Source organism: Protopterus annectens, chromosome 1.part2, assembly GCF_019279795.1.
Source record: "Protopterus annectens isolate FY-2018-M chromosome 1.part2, PAN1.0, whole genome shotgun sequence".
NCBI lineage: Eukaryota > Metazoa > Chordata > Ceratodontiformes > Protopteridae > Protopterus > Protopterus annectens.
Genome location: NC_056727.1, coordinates 720,584,689 through 720,607,462, shown reverse-complemented (window position 1 = coordinate 720,607,462; position 22,774 = coordinate 720,584,689). Strand labels below are relative to the sequence as shown.

The 22,774-nt window shown below is 44.0% G+C and overlaps 1 protein-coding gene across 1 annotated transcript in view; it reads right to left on the bottom strand.

The window, feature by feature from the left end:
* AHCTF1 (AT-hook containing transcription factor 1) overlaps window positions 1-22,774 on the bottom strand; it is a 2,707,103-nt gene that overhangs the window by 885,874 nt on the left and 1,798,455 nt on the right. Inside the window, exons 25-26 of the mRNA XM_044058692.1 lie at window positions 16,742-16,889; window positions 16,501-16,651 (exon numbers count right to left, since the gene is read on the bottom strand). Of these exons, the coding sequence (XP_043914627.1) occupies window positions 16,501-16,651; window positions 16,742-16,889 (299 nt within the window). The remainder of the gene's footprint in view (window positions 1-16,500; window positions 16,652-16,741; window positions 16,890-22,774) is intronic.

Below are 22,774 nucleotides of genomic sequence, written 5' to 3'. Positions count from 1 at the left end.
CACCCGATTAAGGTTTGAATTTTTTTCCCCCCTCCGGCCAAACAAATTATTTCCCTACTAAAGAATTTGCAGTAGTGGCCATTCAATGTTTACAGCTTTTGCTGTTTAGGTGTCGAGCTTTAGGTATTTGATTACCTAAAGCTTTGACTTTGTAATATAGACCCAAATCCCAACCTTTGCTGAAGAGTATTGGTGAACAGGAAATTGTGATGCAAGGTCTCTGGGAGTTGTGCCTGTGGCAAAAAGTTGTCCAGACAGGTGAAGACAAGTATGCCCTGGAGTCTGTAGAAAGCAATCAAAGGAGCTAAACATTTTGTAAATGCCCTTGGTGCTACAGACAGACCAAAGGGCAAAGCACAAAAGCGAAAATGTGAGGAAGCAACAGAAAAACCTAAACATTTTCTGTAAAGGGGATGAATGGGAACATGTAGGTAGGCATCCCTGATATCCAGGGAGGCCAAATAGACATGTGGAAGAATGAGAGGAAAAAGAGTTTGGAGGGAAAGCATATGAACGGGTTGGAACCTTTAGGAAGGTGCTGAGGTGATAATGGTCCAGAATGGATCTCCATGGGTCATCTTTCCTGGGAACCAGGAACATCCTTCAGTAGAACCATCTTCATCTTTGTGATAGTGGAACTTCTTGAATAGTTCCCTGGGATATCAAATCTTGGAGCACCTCTGGGAAGAAAATAAGTTGTTCTTGAGGTGGTTGAGGAATTCCTATGAAAGGGAAAAGAGACTTCCAGACCATGAAATATCCTTTGTGGATAATGGACAGAACCCATGAATCATGAATGATGTTTTCCCACACTAGAAGGGAGACAGTAAGGTGCTGAGAGAGGGGAATGTGACCAGGTGAGCCAGGTAGTCACGCACTACATGGCTTGTCTGGAAGGGACTGCTTCTGAGTAGAAATCGGTTGAGAGGGTTTAGAAGGAGCAGATCTCCTGGCACCCCTTTTACCTCTGGAAGGAGGAGTACAAGATTGTTTCCTGGCAAAAGCAGTCTTAACTGGGTAGTTCCTTTGCAATTTGGGAACTGAAGATACAAAGATACGTTTTAAATCCTGCAAGTCTTTGAACAAGGTAGCAGCTGCATTACCAAACAAGGCATTATTATCATTATTATTATCTACTGGTGCATCCATTACCTTAGCCTTAAAGTCTTCAGGAAGTGGTTGAAACCTTAACCAAGAGTATTTCCTTAACACAGAACCAGAAGCAGCCGCCCTGGCAGATGCTTCAAAAGCATCATAACTGCATTTAATGGAGTGGTGTATACTTTGGTAAGATGCACCCAAAACAGAGGAAAGCTGAAACTTTACATCTGAATCCGGAAGATCAGAGAGAAGCTGAGTGGTCTCAGAAAAAAGGGCCAAAGCACACTTATTCATATGGGTTTGATAGTTAACTGCCCTAAAGGTAAGAGCAGCTGAAATGTACACCCCCCTTCAGCCTTTCCATGGTTTTACTCTCCTTGTCTAAGGGAGAAGAGAAGTAGATGGCAAAAATCTGGATGGCTTATCAGCAGCTACAAAAACAACCACTGGGTCTGCAGCATAGCATTTATAAAGGAATTTACAGTCCTCTGGAACCTCATAGAATCTACCTGGCCATTTGGGAGCGGAAGGTTTAGAGTCGGGATTCTTAGCAGCAGAAGTGAAAGCATCCAGAGAAGCTGGCAGAACTGGAGACACAGCAGAAAGAGAAGGTGAATCCATTTGGAGTAAACCGTAATACCTCCTCTGCACATCAGTAACCTGTGAGCAGTCCCACTTGAAAAACTCCCACACATGAGCAACAGTCTCCCCAAAGGTGATATCCTCACCAGGTGACTCAGTTCCACTGGACTCCTCTAGTGAAGCATACTCTAAAGGGGAATAAATCTGGGCAGAGTATGCCAAAGACTCACCTTCTGAAGAATCCTCATCCTACCTGCTCCCTAAATCTTTTCTGAGGGGAAGTAGTAGTAGGAGGGCTAGGAAGGGAAACACCAGTGGGAGGCTTCAAAGCCAGAAAGGCATTAAATAATGCCTGTGTGAAGGCGTGCTAGTCAGGCGGAGGCTCCTAAGGAGCTGGAAGAAGTTTAGTTTTCAGTTTCTTTTTAAGGGAAACAGCAGCGTTGTGGAAGGTGAAGGGAACTTAACTTAGGCATGCATTCTACAGCAGTTGTCTGTACTTCTGCCTGAAACAAGATCTGAGGAATACCTTGAGGGTGTCTTCTGAAATAATGAACCTAGGTTTTCCCTGTTCATCTGAGACAGAAGTCAGCAAAACCTCTGAGGACATGCAAGGGGCTGACTCCCTGATGGCTTCCACCCCAGTACCGGACGAGGAATCGAAGCCAAAATCCAAACAGGCCTCCAGGCCTTCACTAGCCTTGAGAGGGACATCTGGAATGGGAAGTGCAGGTGAAGCTTCAGACCCAAGTGTCTTGGTCTTCTTCACATGCTCAGCAGAAGGGCCCGACGTACCTGCCATAAAATCATCCACTAACCTCAAGTCATTGATTCTCAAGAAAATTAATAGAGTGAAGGCAGCTATGCAAGGTTTTGGGAACAAACACCTGACATATACAACAAAACTTATAGTCATGGTTAGGGTCTAAACAAAACAGACACTGACTGTTGGTATCTTTCTGTAGAATTTGTCTTCCACAATGGCACCTGCCTTTCCTGGATGACATGCAACCTCAGACAGAAAAGCAGTAGTAAAAGAAAAAACCCAATGGGGCACTTATCTGAACTAGCTTGTACAGTAATCAACAACTCGGGCAAGGAGATCAAAGGTCAAAGATGGCGTTCGGACTGGCATCAGAGGAGTTCCAATGATGGTATGTGTGGACATCATTTTTATGGAAGATGCCAGCTTTGGGCCTACATGTCACATCCCATGTATCTGGCAGTGGTAAAATCCCCCATGTATAGAATACTGCAACATAGGAATAGAATGACACCATATGGAATTTCAAGAAGAGAAACCATAAAGCAGTCAATCAGCTATTCCTTAATTCCTAAATCATTATCCTTTCTAAGACCTGGTCAACTCGGAAGAACTGGAAACTAAGATCAGAGAAACGGGTTCCGGTATGTAGCTCGCAAGACATTTCCCTGCGAGCTACACTGCCGAAACCAAATGGCTGCAACAGCACTTTGCCGTAGTGCAATATGGCTGAAAAGCATAGCCGCTGCAGCCGTAATCTATGCATGGAAATTTTATACCTGGTGGCGATCCTTACAGACAGCTGTCCGGCTGTATTCACGCAGAGACAGCTGTACTGGATGTGTAACACATTCCTTATTCTCATTCAAGGAATGCATTTATTTATTTATTTTGTTGTCAGATGTCTGACAACAAAATAAATAGATAATTAAATAAATAATTAAATAAAAGGCACATCCAGAAGGAAAAGGGATCGGAGGGATGAGGGAGGGAGCAAATACTGCTTTAGTCTTAGCTAAATAAAATAGGAGTTGTGTATGTATATCCAAGGTGTGCAAAACTCTTACTATCAACACTGTGGAGATGGGAAAAAGGCTGGCAAATGAACAGACTGATTAAGACAGAACTCATTAACCACCATGAGCATACAAGAAGGATTAGTACAAAGGGACACACTCTCCTTATGAAAAACTAAGACCAGGAGGAACAGCCACAGGCCAAAAGAACGGTCTTCCAAGAACAATGCTGTAAGGAAGCTGAAGCAGTAGGTTCAAAAGGAGCTGGAATCAATTTTTCTAAAACAAACTTAAGAGCCTAATTTGAAGAACGCCTTTAAGAAACTGTTTGGTCTCAAATCTAGAGGTCAAAGGGGGAGTCGAAGGCAGACAAGCAGAGATAGCAGATAGGTGGCCCTTAACAGAAGAAAAGCTGTGTAAAATCTTAGCATAATCATAGATGTCCCTCTCTTCCATTTTGCAGTATTCTGCACAGTTGGGTTTTCTCCTCTTGCTACCCGAACATCCGGCCAGTAGACCTTGTACCCCCCTTTGCTTGTTGATATACCACATCACTGTGGTATTGTCTGAGAGACTCTTGAGGGGCCCTGGATGGAAAAGAGAATAAAGAGCTAGAGAAGAGCTCTCATCTGACACTGACAGTCTTTTGTCGAAGAGACTAAAGGCCCTACACTTTCAGTGGACCAAAGGAGCCCCCCCCCCCCCGTCCCATGTCCGAGGAATCTGTGAAGAGTTCCTGAGAGGGAACAGGAAGTTGAAAAGCCCCGAGTTTAGAGTCAATTGACAAATCCACCACTGAAGTTCTAGCTTGAGGCATGGAAGAGGAGGGACTAGAAGATTTGAAGGATGGGAATGCTGAAGCCAAACTGACTTCATAAACCACTGGAGCTTTCTCATATGGAGCTTGGCCAGCAGAAGCATAGGAATGGTGGAAGCCACATAACCCAGAACCCTCAGAAACTCCCTGGCTGTAATGGAAGCCACAGGAAGAAGGGACTGAAAGAAAGCAATCAGATTTAAAGCCTTGGAAGGAGGCAGGGATACCAGCATTGGAAAAGTCTAGAGCCTGCACCCCAGAAAAACATGATCCTCAGAAGCAGTCAGGAATGATTGTATTTATTTTATTTGACATTTGTTAACTGGGATAGTTACATCTGAGCCAATGGCCCATTTTCAGTGGATACCCAAGGAGAAAAGTTCCAGCAATACAAACATAAAAAATAACATAGTAGGTGATATACAAAACCCAAGAAAAATAGTGCAGCAATACAACATAAGCAAAAAGTAAACCCCAGGGTTTACAGGAGAGAAACAGCAAACTGAAGATGCTGCAGTAAAATCTCTGGAGAGGAAGCCTGAATGAGCAGATCATCCAGGTAAGGAAATACCTGTATCCCCTCTCAACTTCCAGAAAGCAATCACAAGAGCAAGGCATTTGGTGAAGACCCTTGTGGCAGTAGACAGGCCAAAAAGCAAGAGAGAGAACAAACTACCAGGAAGCAATAGAGACAACACAAAACCTTCCTGAAAAAGGGATGAACAGGAAAGTATAAGATAAGCATCCTTGAGATCCAGGGAAACTAGAAAGGCCTGATGAAGCAAGCAGCAGAAACAAGGTTTGAAGGGACAACATCAGAAAGGAAGGGACCTTCAAAAAAGTGTTTGAGAAAGCTCCATAATAGGTCTCCAGGTGCCTCCTTTCCTGGGACCAAGAACATTCTGCAGTAAAACCCCTTCCTCCCTCTGAGGAGTAGCAACTCCTTGAATTGTTCCTTGAGCCAACAGGCCCTGAAGCATCTCTGAAAAAAAGGGCAGGTGTTACTAAGGAGTCTGAGGAATGCCCAAAAAGGGGAGGAAGAGATTTCCAAAACGTGTAATAACCTGGATGAATAATAACCCTGACAAATTATGAAAAGAACCCATGAGTCTTGGGTGACCTTTACCCAAACAGAAAGGAACAGGGAAAGACGCAGAGAAAAAAGAACACGACTGAGAACAGGATTGCCACACAGCAAATGGTTTGTCAGAAAAAGGCTTCTGCATAGGAGGAGTTTGTGTAGCCTTAGCAGGAGTACTTCTACTACCCGTTTTTTACCCTTGGGGAAGGAGAGACCGTCTACGAACAAAGGCATGCTTGTTAGGATAATTCCTCTGAAACTTGGGAACAGCTGAAACAAATGTATGCTTTTAACTCCTATAAGGCCTTAACCTTTTCTTGCAGAGACTTAAACAATTCCACAGCAGCACCACCAAACAAATGCTCATTATTCACAGGAGCATCCAAAAGTTTAGCCTTGATATCATCAGGCAAAGGCTGAAGTCTGAGCCAGGAAAATCTCTTCAGAACAGCTCCAAAGGCAGCAGTCCTAGATGAAGTAACAGCTGCATTTAATAGACGGCAAGCAACCTGGGAGGACGTTCCTAGCAATGCAACAGCAGAAGCCTTCCCTTCAGAATCAGGAAGATCAGAAATGGCTTGATAGGCCTGAGACAGAAGAGACATGACATACCTGGTCATGTGTGCCTGGTAGTTCACAGCTCTAAAGGTTAGGGTAGCAGAAGTACACGCCTTCTTACCTAGCCTCTCTATGGTTCTGCTGTCCTCATCAGTGGGAAGCAACTTAGTTGAAGGCAACAATTTGGAAGACTTATCAGAAGCCACTGACACCAAAGAAGGGTCAAGCAGGATGACACTTATAAAGAAACTTGCAGTCATCAAACACTTTATAAAAAATATTAGGTTTCTTTGGAGCAGGGGTTGGGAGTCAGGAGCCTCAGAAACAGTGGAAAAAGCATCTAGCAGGGCAGCAAAACTGAAGCAACAGCAGAGGACCTAGGCGACATTTATTTATTTATTTCAAGTTTGATAACCGGGGAAGTCCACTGGGCTCGAGGGCCCATTTTCAGTGGAGGCCCGGGGAGAAAAGCTCCGATCATAAACATATTACACACTTTAAGCTACATATTACAATGAAATTGCACCCTTAAACAATTTACAAATAGGAAAAATACAATTTTTTATACAGATTGTATTAATAGTACAGAAAACAAAATATATAGTTTCATTTTAAGTTTCAGATGAATGATACATTTTATGTAAATAGTGAAAGTTACAGTTGCAAGAAGAGGCATGTAGTCAGAGGGAAGTGAAGATATAAGAGAATTTACATAGTGTTTACAGTGGGGCGAAGATGAAGAAAGTAGAAGGTGGGGATAAAGAGAGTTAGAAGAAAGAGGGGCAGGAGGGAGGTAATTACAAGGGGAAGTGAAAGGATTTAGTTAGGAAGTATACAATTACATTTCTAGTTTAGTGAGAGGTGATTATGGAGTAGAGATTTAAATTTTTCTGGATTTGTATGCATCTTAGCAGGGGAGGGAGCAGGTTCCATTTCCTTGCTATAGTATAAGAAAATTGAAGGTGGCCAGGGGGACGTTTAGGTTTTTGCACTGTGAAAAGATTTTGGTGGGCTGATCTTAGAGGTCTAAGAGGAGTGTAGAAAGGCAAGATGTTAGAAAGTGCAGGGCAAGCAGAGGGTTTGAAAATGAGTCTGTGCTGTAGTAAAGTTGGAGGTAGTCAAGATGATTAGTAAGTTCAAGCCATTGAAGAGAATGAAGGGAGATGCAATGGTGAGATGAATGCTTTGAGTTAGTAGCAAATTTAGCAATTTTGTTGTAGCAACTTTCTAGTTTTGAGGCGATAGAAGATGAGAGGTTGGTTAGAAGGGGAGCACCATACAATAGAGAAGGTAGAAGGAAGGTGGAGGCAAGGGTTTGTCTAGTGGCTAAAGAAAGAAAGGGGGCATTTCTATAAAGCATGCCGAGCTTCTGATGTGTTTTTTTATGTTTAGTTGAATATGATCATTAAATTTCAGTTGTTCATCAAAGGTAACACCCAGAAGTTTGGCACTAGAAACAACTTCTATTGAGGAGTGAGAGAGGCTGGTGATCTTGAAAGAGAGCTTATCGAGTGGGAGAGCTTTAGAGGGGAAGAAAATAATGATATGGGATTTGTTGGCATTTAGGGAGAGATGGTTTTGAAGCATCCAATTCTCAGTGGTTGTGAAGGCTAATTGTGTTTTGGCCTGGAGTTCGGGAAGAGTAGGGGCTGAGCAGACTAGAGTAGAGTCGTCTGCATATTGCGCTATTTGAGAGTGAGGAATTGCAGAGTGAAAGTCATTGATAAATATATTGAAGAGCATAGGACCGAGAATAGATCCCTGAGGAACTCCGGTAGGGGCAGGAAGGAAGGTAGAGGTACCCGTTTGCCATTTCACAGCTTGGGATCTCTATCTGAGAGATAGCTTTTGAACCAAGAAAGGGAATCTAGGGAGAGATTGAGGTTTGAAAGATGGTTAAGAAGGAGTGAGTGGGATACAGTGTCAAATGCTTTAGAGAGGTCGAGGAGGACAGTGGAGACAAGATTTCCAGAGTCACGGGCATGGTTAACAATGCCTAAGAAGGAGAGGAGAGCAGTAATGGTACTGTGGCCAGGACAGAATCCGTGTTGAGTAGGGGTGAGGAGTTGGTTATTGAGGGGATGGGGCATGAGTTGCAGGTGGATACACTTTTCAAGGATTTTTGAAATTGGGGAAAGAATGGCTATTGGGCAGAAGTTAGAAATGTTATTATTTCTGCCTCCTTTGTGAAGGGGCAGGATATATGCAGCTCTCCATAGTTTGGGAACATAAGATTCCTGGATGGATCTGTTGATGAGAATGCTAATAGGTATGGCGATACCAAAGGGAGTTGATGGAATTACCGAATTTTTTGGGATTGTTTGAGAGGGTAGACTGTAGTTTGGTACAGTAAGATTTTTTTATCTTTAGTAACAAGTTTTTTGGTTAGGTTGTGGAGTTGCTTGAATTGGAGTAGTGTAGTAGGGTGTTTGGTTTTGTTAAAGAGTCTCCAAGTTTTGCCCCTTTGTAGCATGAGAGTTTTTGTGTCCTTAGTTAGCCAAGGGGCAGAGTTATTTTTTATTCGTTTTGTTCTAGGTGGGGCTTGGGAGTTTAGAATTTTCAGGAAGGTATTATCGAAGACATCTAAGGCTTCATCTAGAGGAATAGTTTTTAAGATACCCCAATTTGTTAGTTTAAGGGTTTCAGAGAATATAGAATGGTTGAAATTGGCAGGTTACGAGTGTGGACATATCGGTGCTGATGAGGGAGGTGCTGGGTAGCTTGGTGAGTAAGGGCTGGAAGATGACAACTTATAGAGTGAGGAAGTATACCACAGTCAGAGATCTTGTTTGGATGGCTGACTAAGATCCAGTCCAGGATGGACCCAGGGGGATGATTTTGTTAGGTCTAGTAATGTCCTTTATGTGTTGAGTAAAATTGTAAAGATTGATAGAAAGAGGAGGAGGATTGTTGTCAATTTTACTCCAGTCGATGTTAACATCTCCCAGTATGTAAGTCTCTAATTTGATATTGTTTGAAGCCCATAGGAGAATATTCTCTAGGGTGGAAGTGTTGTCTCCAGGGGGAATATAGATAGCTATAATACAGATACTTTTAAAGTTGTTCATTTTGAGGATTCCTATTATTATCATCTTCAGAAGCTCATAGTACCTCTTCTGAACATCCAGTTTGAAAAATCCCATCATTCTGAATATAGTATCATCAAATTAAATCTCCTCAAAAAGAGAGTCAGGACTGATAGATTATGGTTCTGAATAAGAAGAGTCTAATGGAGAAGGAATCAGAGAAGAATAAGTGACTTTTCATCAGAATCAGCATCAGAGGAATCCTGCTCCCTAGGTCTCTTAAGATGGGTAGAAGACCAAGGAGAAGCAGGAACAGACACCCCCTGTGGAAGCTTCAAAGCCACAAAGGGCAACAACCTTGAGTGAAGTTTTGCCATTCACTCTGAGGATCCTTAGGAGCAGGCAAAATGTGCATAATCTTCTGCTTCGTACTGAGTGTGATGTCAGCCTTATACAATTTAGGAGGCTCTGACCCCTGACAATACTTTATAAAGGTAGTTGGAACCTCTTCCCTCACTAATATGTGAACACCCCTAGGCCCTTCACTAATCATCAGCCAAGGATCCCCCTGTACATCCGAAGCAGATGTCTGTCTGCAAGGCCTCCATGGACATTTTTATATTTACTTGTTGGCCAGGAAAGTCGAACTAGGACACAGCCTATTTTCAGCGGAGGTTCAAGGAGAAACAGTCCAGACGCACGAGTGTCTTTAGTGTGTGGGAGGAAACCAGAGCACCTGTAGGAAACCCACATAAACACAGAGTTAATAAAGACTCCGCACAGAAGGCACTCCAGCCGAGGATCAAACTGGAGAACCTCTTACTGTGAGGCGAAAATGTTAACCGCTGCACCACTGCACCTCCCATGCGTGGAGTCGGATCCATTCTGGCTTCAGAAGTAGTTGCAGCAAAGGAATCTGAGGAGGAAAAGTACAGTTTTGTACCTACCATAAATGTAGATGTCCGAACTGGATAGCATCTGCAGTCATAACAAATGGGTTGTCCTGTCGCCAGGCAGCCCTTAAGTCTGGGTCGGCCGGATTCCAGGCTGAAGTCGCGTCGACTTCACCCGACGTCATCTCTGCTGGTCTTCGGGTATAAAGGCATCAGCCGACGCCATTTTCCTCAGTGTTTCTTGCCCCAGATGCCAGTTGCCCTCTTGGAAGGCTAAATTTTGGATAAATGCCAATGTTTCCAAAAAGTAGAAGGCAAACACAAAAATAAGCATGTATGTACATATATACAAATAAATACACCATAAGAGACTCCCCAGCTAGCTATTAGGAGGGTAAATACCTAGGAGTACCACAGAGGGAAGGAGGGAGGGTAATCCTGACTGCAGATGCTATCCAGTTCGGACATCTACATTTATGGTAGGTACAAAACTGTACTATGTCCTTCATGGATGCATCTGCAGTCATAACAAATGTGTAGAATACCATAGCCAAACTAGGGAGGAGGAAGAAAATTATGGTAGTTAGGATCCCTTGCAGTACAGCAGTGGCAAACCCTGCTCGGGATCTAGAGTATAGAGGTAAATTATAATGCTTGGCAAATGTATGCACGGAGGTCCAAGTAGCCGCCTCAATAATGTGCTTGGTTGCCACTCTCAGAGAAAGCTGTGGTAGTGGCTGTAGCCCTGTAGAATGAGGTCTTATGTTCTGTGGAATTGGTTTTCCATGGTAGGAGTAACAGAAGCTTATGCAATTTCCTATCCATTTGGAGATTGTCTGTTTGGAAATTGCTTTTCCTTCCCTTCCTGTTGCATAGGCTACAAAAAGCTGGTCAGTTTTTCTGTTACTTTTGGTTCTGTCCAGGTAGTAGCGTAACTGTCTATGTACATCCAAGGTATGCAGCATTCTTTCCCCTCTGTTTTGTGGATTGGGAAAGAAGGTAGGTAGGTGGATTGCCTGGTTTAAAGACACTCTGGATACCACCTTAGGCATAAATGTAGGATTAGTTCTCATGGACACCCTATCTTGATGGAAGATTAGGAAGGGTTGCACTGCCATTAAGGCCTGTAGTTCGAAACCCTCCTTGCTGAGGTAATTGCCAGTAGGAAAGCAGTTTTCCATGACAGGTGTTGTAGATCTGCTGTTGCTGCTGGTTCAAACGGAGGGAGTGTCAACTTTTCTAGCACAAAGTTCAAGTCCCATGCTGGTAATGGTGGTTTCCTAGGAGGTTTTACATTCTTGATCCCTCTGAGGAACTGCCTGAGTAGAGGATGTGAAAAGACAGGTGGAACAAAGCTGTATTCTGCTGAAATAGCTGATGCATGTATCTTGATGGAGGAATAGGACAGGCCTGTATGTAGAAGCTCTGCCAAGTACTCCAGAATGTTAGCAATATCTATGTTCGACATCTTTTCCTCTTTCAGTACTCCAAATGACAAACCCTTTCCATTTTCCTGCATAGTTCCTTCTTGTTGAAGGTCTGCGGGCTTCAAGGATAATGTCTTTAACCCTTTGGGAAAGGTCTGGGTTAGTTGCTGCTATGTGATGTTCCAGGCAGTCAGTTGCAAGGTTTTTAGGTTTGGATGCATGATGTTGTAGTTGTTCTGAGTTAACATCAAAGGCATCAGGGGTATTGACCACATTTTCTCCCGAGACATGCTCCTCAGCAATGGGTACCACTGTTGTCTTGGCCAGTTCAGAGCTATCAGGATTATCCTTGGACGTTCCTCTTTGATTTTCAGTAGTACCTTGTGCATCAAGGGAAGAGGTGGAAATGCATATGCTGTCAGGCCTTTCCAGCTGAAGGATAGAGAGTCCACCTTCCATGCAAGTGGGTGGAATGTCCTTGTGCAGAAATTTTTGAGCTGGTGATTGAGTGGGGAAGCGAATAGATCTATTTGTGGCATTCCCCATTTCTTTGTGATGGCCTTGAAGATGTCCGGTGTAGCATCCATTCGTGAGCATCCGAGGTGGTTCTGCTTACCATGTCGGCTAGCGTGTTCTCTTTTCCCGCACAAATATTGCCTGTAACTGGATGTTGTAGCTGAGAGCCAGATTCCAAAGGTCCAAAGTCATTCTGCATAGGGGTATGAATGAGTGCCTCCTGTTTGTTGATGTACCACATGACTGTGGTGTTGTCTGTCCTTATCATCAAATGGCCTTCTTTGAGGAATGGTCTGAATTTTGGATTGCCAGTTTTACTGCCAGCATTTCTTTTGGTTTATGTGCAGGTGCAGCTGGTCCTGAGTCCACAATCCTTATGCGCATTTGTCCAGCATGTGCCCCCATCCTAGGTCTGAGGCACCCATTGTGATGGTTTGGCTTGCTCGAAAGTTGTGGAAGGGTAAGCCTGGGTTTGACTGGCATGCTTGAGCCCACCATAGGAACTCCTGTTTTAGGCATGGGATTAGTGGTATTTCTGTTTCTAAGCTGTGCCTGTGTTGAGACCATAAATTCTTTAGGTACCACTGTAACTTTCTCATATGCAGTCTGGCATGTGGGACCAAGATTATGCATGATGCCATGAAGCCCAAGGCCTGCAGAACTTTTCTTGCTGTTAGTTTGTTCTGCTTTGTTAATGCCAAGAAGTAAAGAGGGAGCTCTTTTTGTTTTTCTGCAGTTAGGAATGCCATTTGTTTTACTGTGTCCAATTCCGCCCAAGAATGTTCTTGTCTGGGATGGTATCAGCCTTGACTTTTGTAAATTGACTGTGTATCCCAGGGCTTGTAGCAAGTAAATGACCCTTTGGTAAATCTGTTGTCAGCTTGCTTTTGTTGTCCGCTTGTAACAGGCAGTCGTCCAGGTATGGATAAATTTGGATTCCTGTACTCTGCAGTGAGCGATTACTGATGCCAGGCATTTTGTGAATACTCTGGGCAGTAGATAAGCCAAAGGGCAATGCTGAGAATTGATAATGCTCTGATCCTGCAAGAAATCTGAGGTATCTTCTGCAATTTGGTCGAATGGGGACGTGCAGGTATGCCTCCTTGAGATCTAGAGTTACCAGCCAACACTCCTTGCCCAGCATGGGAAGAAGTTGCTGTAGGGTCAGCATTTTGAATTTTGGGACAATGATGTATGTGTTTAAGATGGACAGGTCGAGAATAGGTCTCCAACTTTTCTCTTTCTTGGCACTAGGAAGAGTCTGGAGTAGAATCCTTTGCCCTGTTCTGTTATTGGTACTCTTTCCACAGCTCTCATCTTTGTTAATTCCGCTATCTGCTGCAGAGCTTCTATTTTTGATTTGGAGGCAGGTTTGGCATTCCTCTTTTTACTGGTAAGGTGTGGAAGTGGAACCGTAGCCTTGGTCTATGGTTTGCAAAATCCACTTGTCTTTGTGATATAGTGCCAATTTTTGAAAATAAGGCTAACTTTCCGCCTAATGGTGCTGCTATTTGCTCCCTGGTCGGAGTCAGAGCCAAGTCACTGTGATTGTCCTGTTGCAGTGGCAGTGGTTGTGTCTGTGCCTCGGTTATTGCCTTGCCACTGTCGTCCTCTGTAGGCACCTCCTCTGGATTGATTTCTGCCTCTAGAGCATCAATTCCTGCCCCTTTGGGATCTTGTGGAGTCAGGAAAGGACCAATTTTGGCAGGCCAGTTCCTGCTAAACCTTGGGGCTGAACCTGTAAGAAATCTTTAACTGTTTGTACAGATTTTGCCTTTTCTTCCATTTTCTTCATTACCTGCTGGGCAGGTGTACCAAATAGACTGGCCTTATCCATAGGAGCATCTAATAGCTTTGCTTTAACATGATCCGGTAAGACCTGTTCTTTCAACCATGCATGCCTTCTTATCACTGTGCCAGTCATGGCTGATCTAAATGAAGCCTCCAGTGCACCATAGCCACATTTTAAGGAATGGTTACTAACCTGTTGGATGTTATTCACCATTTCTAATACATATTTCTTATCTAAAGATTCATCAGAGGACAGTTTTTAGTTAACTGATCAAGCATAAACTCTTGGTATTGGATCATGTGAAACTGACAGTTTAAAGCTCTAGCTGAGAGAGTAGCAGAGGTGTAAACTTTTTCCCCCATCTCTCTAAGGACCTGGATTCCCTTTCAGAAGGAATAGGGTTTTTTGCTGTGGTCGAGGCTACTGCCTTAGGCCCCTGGGATATAGTTTCGGGGGTCTGCAAGTGGGGCCTTGTATAGGTGGTGATGAGTGTCTGGCACCCTGTAAAATCTATCTGGTTTGGCAGGGGCTGGAGGTAAAGAATCAGGAGCAGTGCAGACATCATTGAATGCATCATCCACAACAGACAGAACAGGAGGTATAGCTAAGGGCCTATGTTGTGGTAAGTGCAGAAAGTCCTAAGCCTTTTCTTGAATCTGAGAAATCTTGTCCCTGCCATTGGAATTGTTCTCTCATGGCATGTAAGGTTTCCCAAAGGAAAATTCCTCTGGTGGAGAGGCAGCTGGAATGGATTCTTCAGCATCGAATCTTCATAAGTAGAAAAGAGCCTCTGGCTGGTCTGTAATGTCTGAGTCATCCGCAGAATCATCAGAGGACACTGGCTCGGGGCTCTGCTCTAGGTCTCTTTTCTGGGGGCTGAGAGGCCCTGTCTGGGTGAGATTGGGATCCCTAATTAAGGATATTAAATCTTCTGCCAGAGTAAGCATTTCAGAACTAGAAGTGGGCCTGTGTGAGGGGGTTAAACAGGCACTGATTTAGCAGATTTGGCTGCTTTAGCCCTGGCAAAGGCCTTAATAGACATGGCTGCAGGAGGCCTAGCAGCACTGCTGGGGTAGAGACATCCAAAGGGATGGTGTCTGATAACTCACTAGGAACCACAGTTGTAGGCAAAATTTCTGAGGCCGATTCAGTTAAGGTAGCAGGAGCCTCAGGAGTAGTCATGGATTCGGGCTGAAGATTGACCAGTTTTCTCGGTTTCGCTGAAACCGAGGACACTCATGGCTTGCTTAACCGTGGTTTCGCCGAAACCGCTGACCGCGAGTGTCGGTTTTTTCTTTGGCGCTTTTAACAATTTGGGTAGTCGGAGGATCCGACGGCATAATGTACGCAAATCTGAGCCGAAAAACTGTTCAGCAACTCCGACCGACGCCTAAGCGCGTCGGCCGGTTGAAGGAAGCACAGGCCGAACAGGCTGCTACGCCGCGTGGTCTGGGGCCTAAGGCAGACAGTAAGAGTGGAAATCTTTATGAGGTATTTGTTTCCCACAAGTTAAACAGTTATTGACTTTTTCTGACATCGGCGGAGGCAAGAGAGAGTCCCCAACGGGTACTTAGCTTTTAGAAGTCAAGTAGTATTCGTAGTAGTAATCTCTGGATCTGACCGACCGCACTTGCGAACAGCTCCTGCTTCGCCACGCCGCAAGAAAGACTGAGGAAATGGCGCCGCTGATGCCTTTATACCAAGACCAGCAGAGATGACGCCGGGTGAAGTGTGACATCAGCCGGCCGGACCCAGACTTTGGAATCCGCCGATCAAGGGCTGCCTGACGACAGGACAACCCATTTGTTATGACTGCAGATGCATCCATGAAGGACATCTGACGATCCTCCGGACTTTCACCAACCTCAAGAGAGAAGTCTGGTGTAGGTGGTATAGCGAAGAATCCGACCGTGATTTCTTGGTCTTTTTTCGCTGATGGATGTCTCTTGGGCCAGGAAGATCCATCCATATTGTCTTTAGCCAAAAGTTCAAGTCATTGGTTCTATACATCAATTGCAAGGAAAGAAAGCAGACTATGCAACATCTTAGGGACAAAAGCTTGACAAATCTCAAGATGTATGGTCGTGAGAAGCGCCTAACCAGAACAAACGCTGCTCATGATGATCTTTATGGGGAATGTGTCTCCCACACTGGCATTTCCCCTTTCATGATGACATGAAACCAACAACCACAACACGGCAATACAAAAATAAGAAAAACAAAAAGCCTCAATGGGGAACTTACCTGAAATTGGTTTGTTAACCAGCAGACAAACAAGCGTCTGGATCAATGAGCAAAGATGACGTTTGTACTGGCAGCAAAGTTCTGAGGATGGTACGTCCAGACATCACTGGTATGTCCTCTGCAGTGCCTGGAGAGCATGTGTGTGGCATACGGCGTACCCATTACAACCTAAAGGCTTTGGTATACTGGCCAGAAGTCGGGCTGCCCAAGGCAGGAGATCCCTATTGTAAAGAATACTCCAACAGTGATATGGAAGGACATCCCCCATATCAGATTATTTAGAGTGCAAGGGGGAGGGTGGGGCTACAATCTGACAATGAACTTACACATTAAGAAATTTGCTGTTGAATAGATATTGCCTATAAACAGGTGTCATTTTCCTTGACTTTGCATAAAGCACTGCAAAATCTCAAGACATCAGAAATTACAAAATTTGTAAATATTCAACAAGTAAAAGATGCAGACAATTTTCCACAATCACAAAATAAAATGACTATGCAATGAATTCTTTTAAACAGCACATTTCAAAACTATAGCAAGTTTTCTGACTCATATGACTTGCATAAAGATGACTTCTGAATAAACTATGTAAGTGGCTGTATCAATGGAATTCTGACAATGGTAATTTAACAGAGCATCAAGTAAAGAAATGATTTTATTGTTAAAACGGTGACATGCTAATCTCACCTGTTATAAGGAGACAAGTTTACATTTCTTTGGCTTCTTGGCCACACTTCACCAATTTTAGATAGAAGGTTGTTGATGAAAGTTGCTTTTGTCAATATTTTTCCAGAAACAACTGGTTTTGCCACAGTTGACAAAGGCACAGGTCGTGAAACTAACAAGAGCAAGAAAGAAAAATGAAAACATTCAAATGTACATTTTTGAAAGGATTCAGGGACTGTTAACTTTTAGAATAAAAACGTACCCTCCCGTAGAACAGTTGATGGATGGTAATATGGTTTAACTCTTTCAGTTGCAAGCCTTCGCTGTACTCTAGGAAGGACTCTTCCATACTGATCCAATATAGAATTTCTTGCAGTAGCTCTCTCTCGCATTCGAGGAACACGATCATTCTTAAGAGAGACAGAGATCTATGAAACTGCTGTGTATCTACTTATTAAAGTATACTGAATACATTATGAAATGTGCAGCTATAGGAATCCAGCGGCATTAACTTTTACAATTTCACTACTGGTCATTTTTTCATCAATATAATGGCAGACAGTAGACACATCTCACCCTTCCATTAACCAGCTGGAAGCACACAAATATTTAAAAATAGCATACATCCTTACCATGAGCAAAGCAACCCTGCAATCACCAAGGAAACAAATAATTATTTTGATCTAACTTGCTTATACAGATAATTACAAAAGAATTCTTTACCAAACCCCCTGAAAGTTCATAATATAAATATATGAACTATGCCACATCTTGCTTATAATAAAAACCTTACGTTTTGCTGTATGACGCTGTACTTGACTACTCTTTATGAAGTTTGAACTTGAAATATCACGGTTTAACTTAAAAATACAATTACATGCTGATTTTAAGAATACTAAACGTAAATGGCAAGATTCTCAAGACTGTCTCCAAGCTAGAGGCCTGAAGAAAACTGGGGAAGGAGACTGGTCGGATATAAGGGGTAGAGTTTGAAAAGGTAAGTAAACTCCATCCAGAAGAAATGTCCCAAGAAGAATATCTTTGTGTGTTTAAGTCATAGTATTTTGTGGCAACAGTGAGAGAAACAAAGAGGGGGGATAGGCTGGGAGGGCAAGAATACTTCAACAGTGATCAGTAGGACATATACTGTTACATGTTCTTACACAACTGTAACATGTCCTGACTGAAATCACTGTTGCAGCATTCATAACAGATGAGTGATTCCCAAAGCTGTAGAGATAAAAGGGTGGCAGGCTTAGAGAGAAGAGGCGAGTTCAGGACACTAGACAGAATTTTCATGGCAAAAACTGCCTTGGACCTGGAAAAGGCATCTAACTTATAGTGTTTTGTGAAAGTGTAGACAGTTGAGCAGGTAGCAGCTAAAATGGACCTGGTATCCACTCCCTCACAGAAGGCACCAAGTGATGCCACTGCTAGAGTGGAATGTGCTTTCGGCCAAGTGGGTAAGGTCCTTCCATGGTGTGACTACCAAAAGGAAATGACCTTTGAGATCGAGGATAGTTTGTTTGGAAAATGATAGTCTTAACCTGGAATCCATGACAGAGACGAACAGCTGATCAGTTTTCTTGATATTCTTAGTTTTGTCTGGGTAAAACCTCAGTTGCATGTGAATGTCTAGAGTGTAAGATTCTTTCCCCCTTATTTTGGGAATTGGTAATGAAGGTTGGCAGGTTGATGGCCTGGTTGAGGGTTAGCTCACTACCCACTTTTAGCATGAAAGAAGGATTGGCTCTAAGGATTACCCTATCTTTGTGGAAGATGAGAAAGGGGAGAACAGCCATGAGATCATGGAGTTCATAGACTCTGAAGGCTGAAGTTAAGACCAGAAACAGTTTCCCAGGTGAGAATTTGAGAATAGCAGAAGGAGCCAGTCCAAAATGGGGGTAAAGTGAGTTTTCCCAAAACAAAATTAAGAGGTCATGGTGGGGCAATAGCCTTCATAGGAGGTTTAAGGTGCAAAATCCTTCCCAGAAAAAATAACCTCTGTCCTGGACATGAGTGGGGATTCCAAAGGTAGACAAGCATTAACGGCAGATAAGTGACCCATAAATAGAAGAGAACACCACCGAATGTAGTAAGTCACACAAGTATGTAAGTACAGAATGGGTTGCAGTTTGTGCTTAAGGCACCAGACTGAGGACCTCTTCCACTTGGCAGTGTAAGATTTCCTGATGTTGGGCTTCTTGCAGAGCCTGAACAACCTCTGCATTAAAGACATGTCTTGTAGGGCCTAAACCTCTATTATCCACAGAGAGAGAGAAAGACATTGAGTGAGTGAAGTCATATTGGGATAAAAGAAATGTCCTTTCTATTGAGTGATTAGATCAGGTTGTGGAGAGAAACTCCACTAATTTCCCTTTGATAAATGAAATAGGAGAGGGAAGCAGTGTTGCTTTGATGAGAAGTAGGAGTTTTAGAGATTCCTTCTGGGCCTTGAGCAGGACCTTGGAAGTAGAGGCAGAGGATGGCATGCGTACAGGACCTTCTCTGTCCACAGGAAGGAAAAAGCATCTGTCTTCTAGCCTAGAGGGGATTGGTTCCTTGTGCAGAATAGTGGGAGCAGATGATGCTTGGGGAAGCAAAAAGGTCTAATTGGGAATGTTCCCCACCTGAGAATGATGGATATGAAAACCTGTCTTTAGAGAGACCATTCATGAGGGTCTTCTGTGTCCCTGCTAGGAAAGTCTGCCAATATTTTCTGCTGAGAGGGAATATACTAGCACTAAGTGGAAGATTCAGGTGACAAGCAAGGTGAGAGATGATCTGTACCAGTCTGCACAGGGAGATAGGTTCTTGTGCCTCCCTATTTATGTATGATACTACCGTGGTGTTGTCTGTGTACCAGCTGTAGATTGCCTGGCTTCCAAAAACGCAAGGTCTGTAGGGCTTGCAGAAGTGCCCTCATTTTCTTTAGGCTGATGTATTCTTTCTCTATGTGGGCAGGCCATTCTCACTGAACTATGTGGTCTCCTGTCAAAGCCCCCCATGCCCTATCCAAGGCATCTGTAAACAGGACTTGGTTGTGAGGGGTTGGAGTGAAGGGAAGACCTGGATTGAGATTAACCTGACTGATCCACCAGAGAAGTTCCCTCCTGATGCAATGAAGGAGGAAGCAGCAAGCCTCAAGAGGGTGCATGTTGGGACTACATTGACTTCAGATGCCACTGTATTTTCCTTGTGTAGTCCGGTGAGAGGAGGCATAATCTTGGTCTGAACTGGGACAGATCTTAGTCCACCCAAGGGCTCCTTTGCCCTGTTTATTGGTACTCTTTCCACAGCTCTCATCTTTGTTAATTCCTATCTGCTGCAGAGCTTCTATTTTTGATTTGGAGGTAGGTTTGGCATTCCTCTTTTACTGGTAAGGTGTGGAAGTGGAACCGTAGCCTTGGTCTATGGTTTGCAAAATCCACTTGTCTTTTGTGATATAGTGCCAATTTTTGAAAATAAGGCTAACTTTCCGCCTAATGGTGCTGCTATTTGTTCCCTGGTAGGCGGAGTCAGAGCCAAGTCACTGTGATTGTCCTGTTGCAGTGGCAGTGGTTGTGTCTGTGCCTCGTTATTGCCTTGCCACTGTCGCCTCTGTAGGCACCTCCTCTGGATTGATTTCTGCCTCTAGAGCATCAATTCCTGCCCCTTTGGGATCTTGTGGAGTCAGGAAAGGACCAATTTTTGGCAGGCCAGTTCCTGCTAAACCTTGGGGCTGAACCTGTAAGAAATCTTTAACTGTTTGTACAGATTTTGCCTTTTCTTCCATTTTCTTCATTACCTGCTGGGCAGGTGTACCAAATAGACTGGCCTTATCCATAGGAGCATCTAATAGCTTTGCTTTAACATGATCCGGTAAGACCTGTTCTTTCAACCATGCATGCCTTCTTATCACTGTGCCAGTCATGGCTGATCTAAATGAAGCCTCCAGTGCATCATAGCCACATTTTAAGGAATGGTTACTAACCTGTTGGATGTTATTCACCATTTCTAATACATATTTCTTATCTAAAGATTCATCAGAGGACAGTTTTTTAGTTAACTGATCAAGCATAAACTCTTGGTATTGGATCATGTGAAACTGACAGTTTAAAGCTCTAGCTGAGAGAGTAGCAGAGGTGTAAACATTTTTTCCCCCATCTCTAAGGACCTGGATTCCCTTTCAGAAGGAATAGGGTTTTTTGCTGTGGTCGAGGCTACTGCCTTAGGCCCCTGGGATATAGTTTCGGGGTCTGCAAGTGGGGCCTTGTATAGGTGGTGATGAGTGTCTGGCACCCTGTAAAATCTATCTGGTTTGGCAGGGGCTGGAGGTAAAGAATCAGGAGCAGTGCAGACATCATTGAATGCATCATCCACAACAGACAGAACAGGAGGTATAGCTAAGGGCCTATGTTGTGGTAAGTGCAGAAAAGTCCTAAGCCTTTTTCTTGAATCTGAGAAATCTTGTCCCTGCCATTGGAATTGTTCTCTCATGGCATGTAAGGTTTCCCCAAAGGAAAATTCCTCTGGTGGAGAGGCAGCTGGAATGGATTCTTCAGCATCGCAATCTTCATAAGTAGAAAAAGGAGCCTCTGGCTGGTCTGTAATGTCTGAGTCATCCGCAGAATCATCAGAGGACACTGGCTCGGGGGGCTCTGCTCTAGGTCTCTTTTCTGGGGGCTGAGAGGCCCTGTCTGGGTGAGATTGGGATCCCCTAATTAAGGATATTAAATCTTCTGCCAGAGTAAGCATTTGTGAACTAGAAGTGGGCCTGTGTGAGGGGGGTTTAACAGGCACTGATTTAGCAGATTTGGCTGCTTTAGCCCTGGCAAAGGCCTTAATAGACATGGCTGCAGGAGGCCTAGCAGCACCACGTGCTGGGGTAGAGACATCCAAAGGGATGGTGTCTGATAAATCACTAGGAACCACAGTTGTAGGCAAAATTTCTGAGGCCGATTCAGGTAAGGTAGCAGGAGCCTCAGTAGTAGTCATGGATTCGGCTGAAGATTGACCAGTTTTCTCGGTTTCGGCCGAAACCGAGACACTCGCGGCTTAACCGTGGTTTCGCCGAAACCGCGGACCGCGAGTGTCGGTCTTTTTCTTTGCGTTTTTTAACAATTTGGGTAGTCGGAGGATCCGACGGCATAATGTACGCAAAATCTGAGCCGAAAAACTGTTCAGCAACTCCGACCGACGCCTAAGCGCTCGGTTGAAGGAAGCACAGGCCGAACAGGCTGCTACGCGTGGTCTGGGCCGAAGCAAGGCAGACAGTAAGAGTGGAACTCTTTATGAGGTATTTGTTTCCCTCAAGTTAAACAGTTATTGACTTTTTCTGACATCGGCTGAGGCAAGAAAGAGTCCCCAACGGGGTACTTAGCTTTTAGAAGTCTTCTAAGGAGTAATCGGAAGTATAAGCTCTGGATCTGAGGGACCGGCACTTGCGAACAGCTTCTGCTTCGGCGCCACGGCAAGAAAGACTGAGGAAAATGGCGCCGGCTGATGCCTTTATACCCAAGACCAGCAGAGATGACGCCGGGTGAAGTGACATCAGCGAGCCGGACCCAGACTTTGGAATCCGGCCGACCGAAGGGCTGCCTGACGACAGGACAACCCATTTGTTATGACTGCAGATGCATCCATGAAGGACATCTGGACGATCCTCCGGACTTTCACCAACCTCAAGAGAGAAGTCTGGTGTAGGTGGTATAGCCGAAAAATCCGACCGTGATTTCTTGGTCTTTTTTTCGCTGATGGATGTCTCTTGGGCCAGGAAGATCCATCCATATTGTCTTTAGCCAAAAGTTCAAGTCACTGGTTCTATACATCAATTGCAAGGAAAGAAAGCAGACTATGCAACATCTTAGGGACAAAAGCTTGACAAATCTCAAGATGTATGGTCGTGAGAAGCGCCTAACCAGAACAAACGCTGCTCATGATGATCTTTATGGGGAATGTGTCTCCCACACTGGCATTTCCCCTTTCATGATGACATGAAACCAACAACCACAACACGGCAATACAAAAATAAGAAAAACAAAAAGCCTCAATGGGGAACTTACCTGAAATTGGTTTGTTAACCAGCAGACAAACAAGCGTCTGGATCAATGAGCAAAGATGACGCTTTGACTGGCAGCAAAGTTCTGAGGATGGTACGTCCAGACATCACTGGTATGTCCTCTGCAGTGCCTGGAGAGCATGTGTGTGGCATACGCACTCCATTACAACCTAAAGGCTTTGGTATACTGGCCAGAAGTCGGGGTGCCCAAGGCAGGAGATCCCTATTGTAAAGAATACCAACAGTGATATGGAA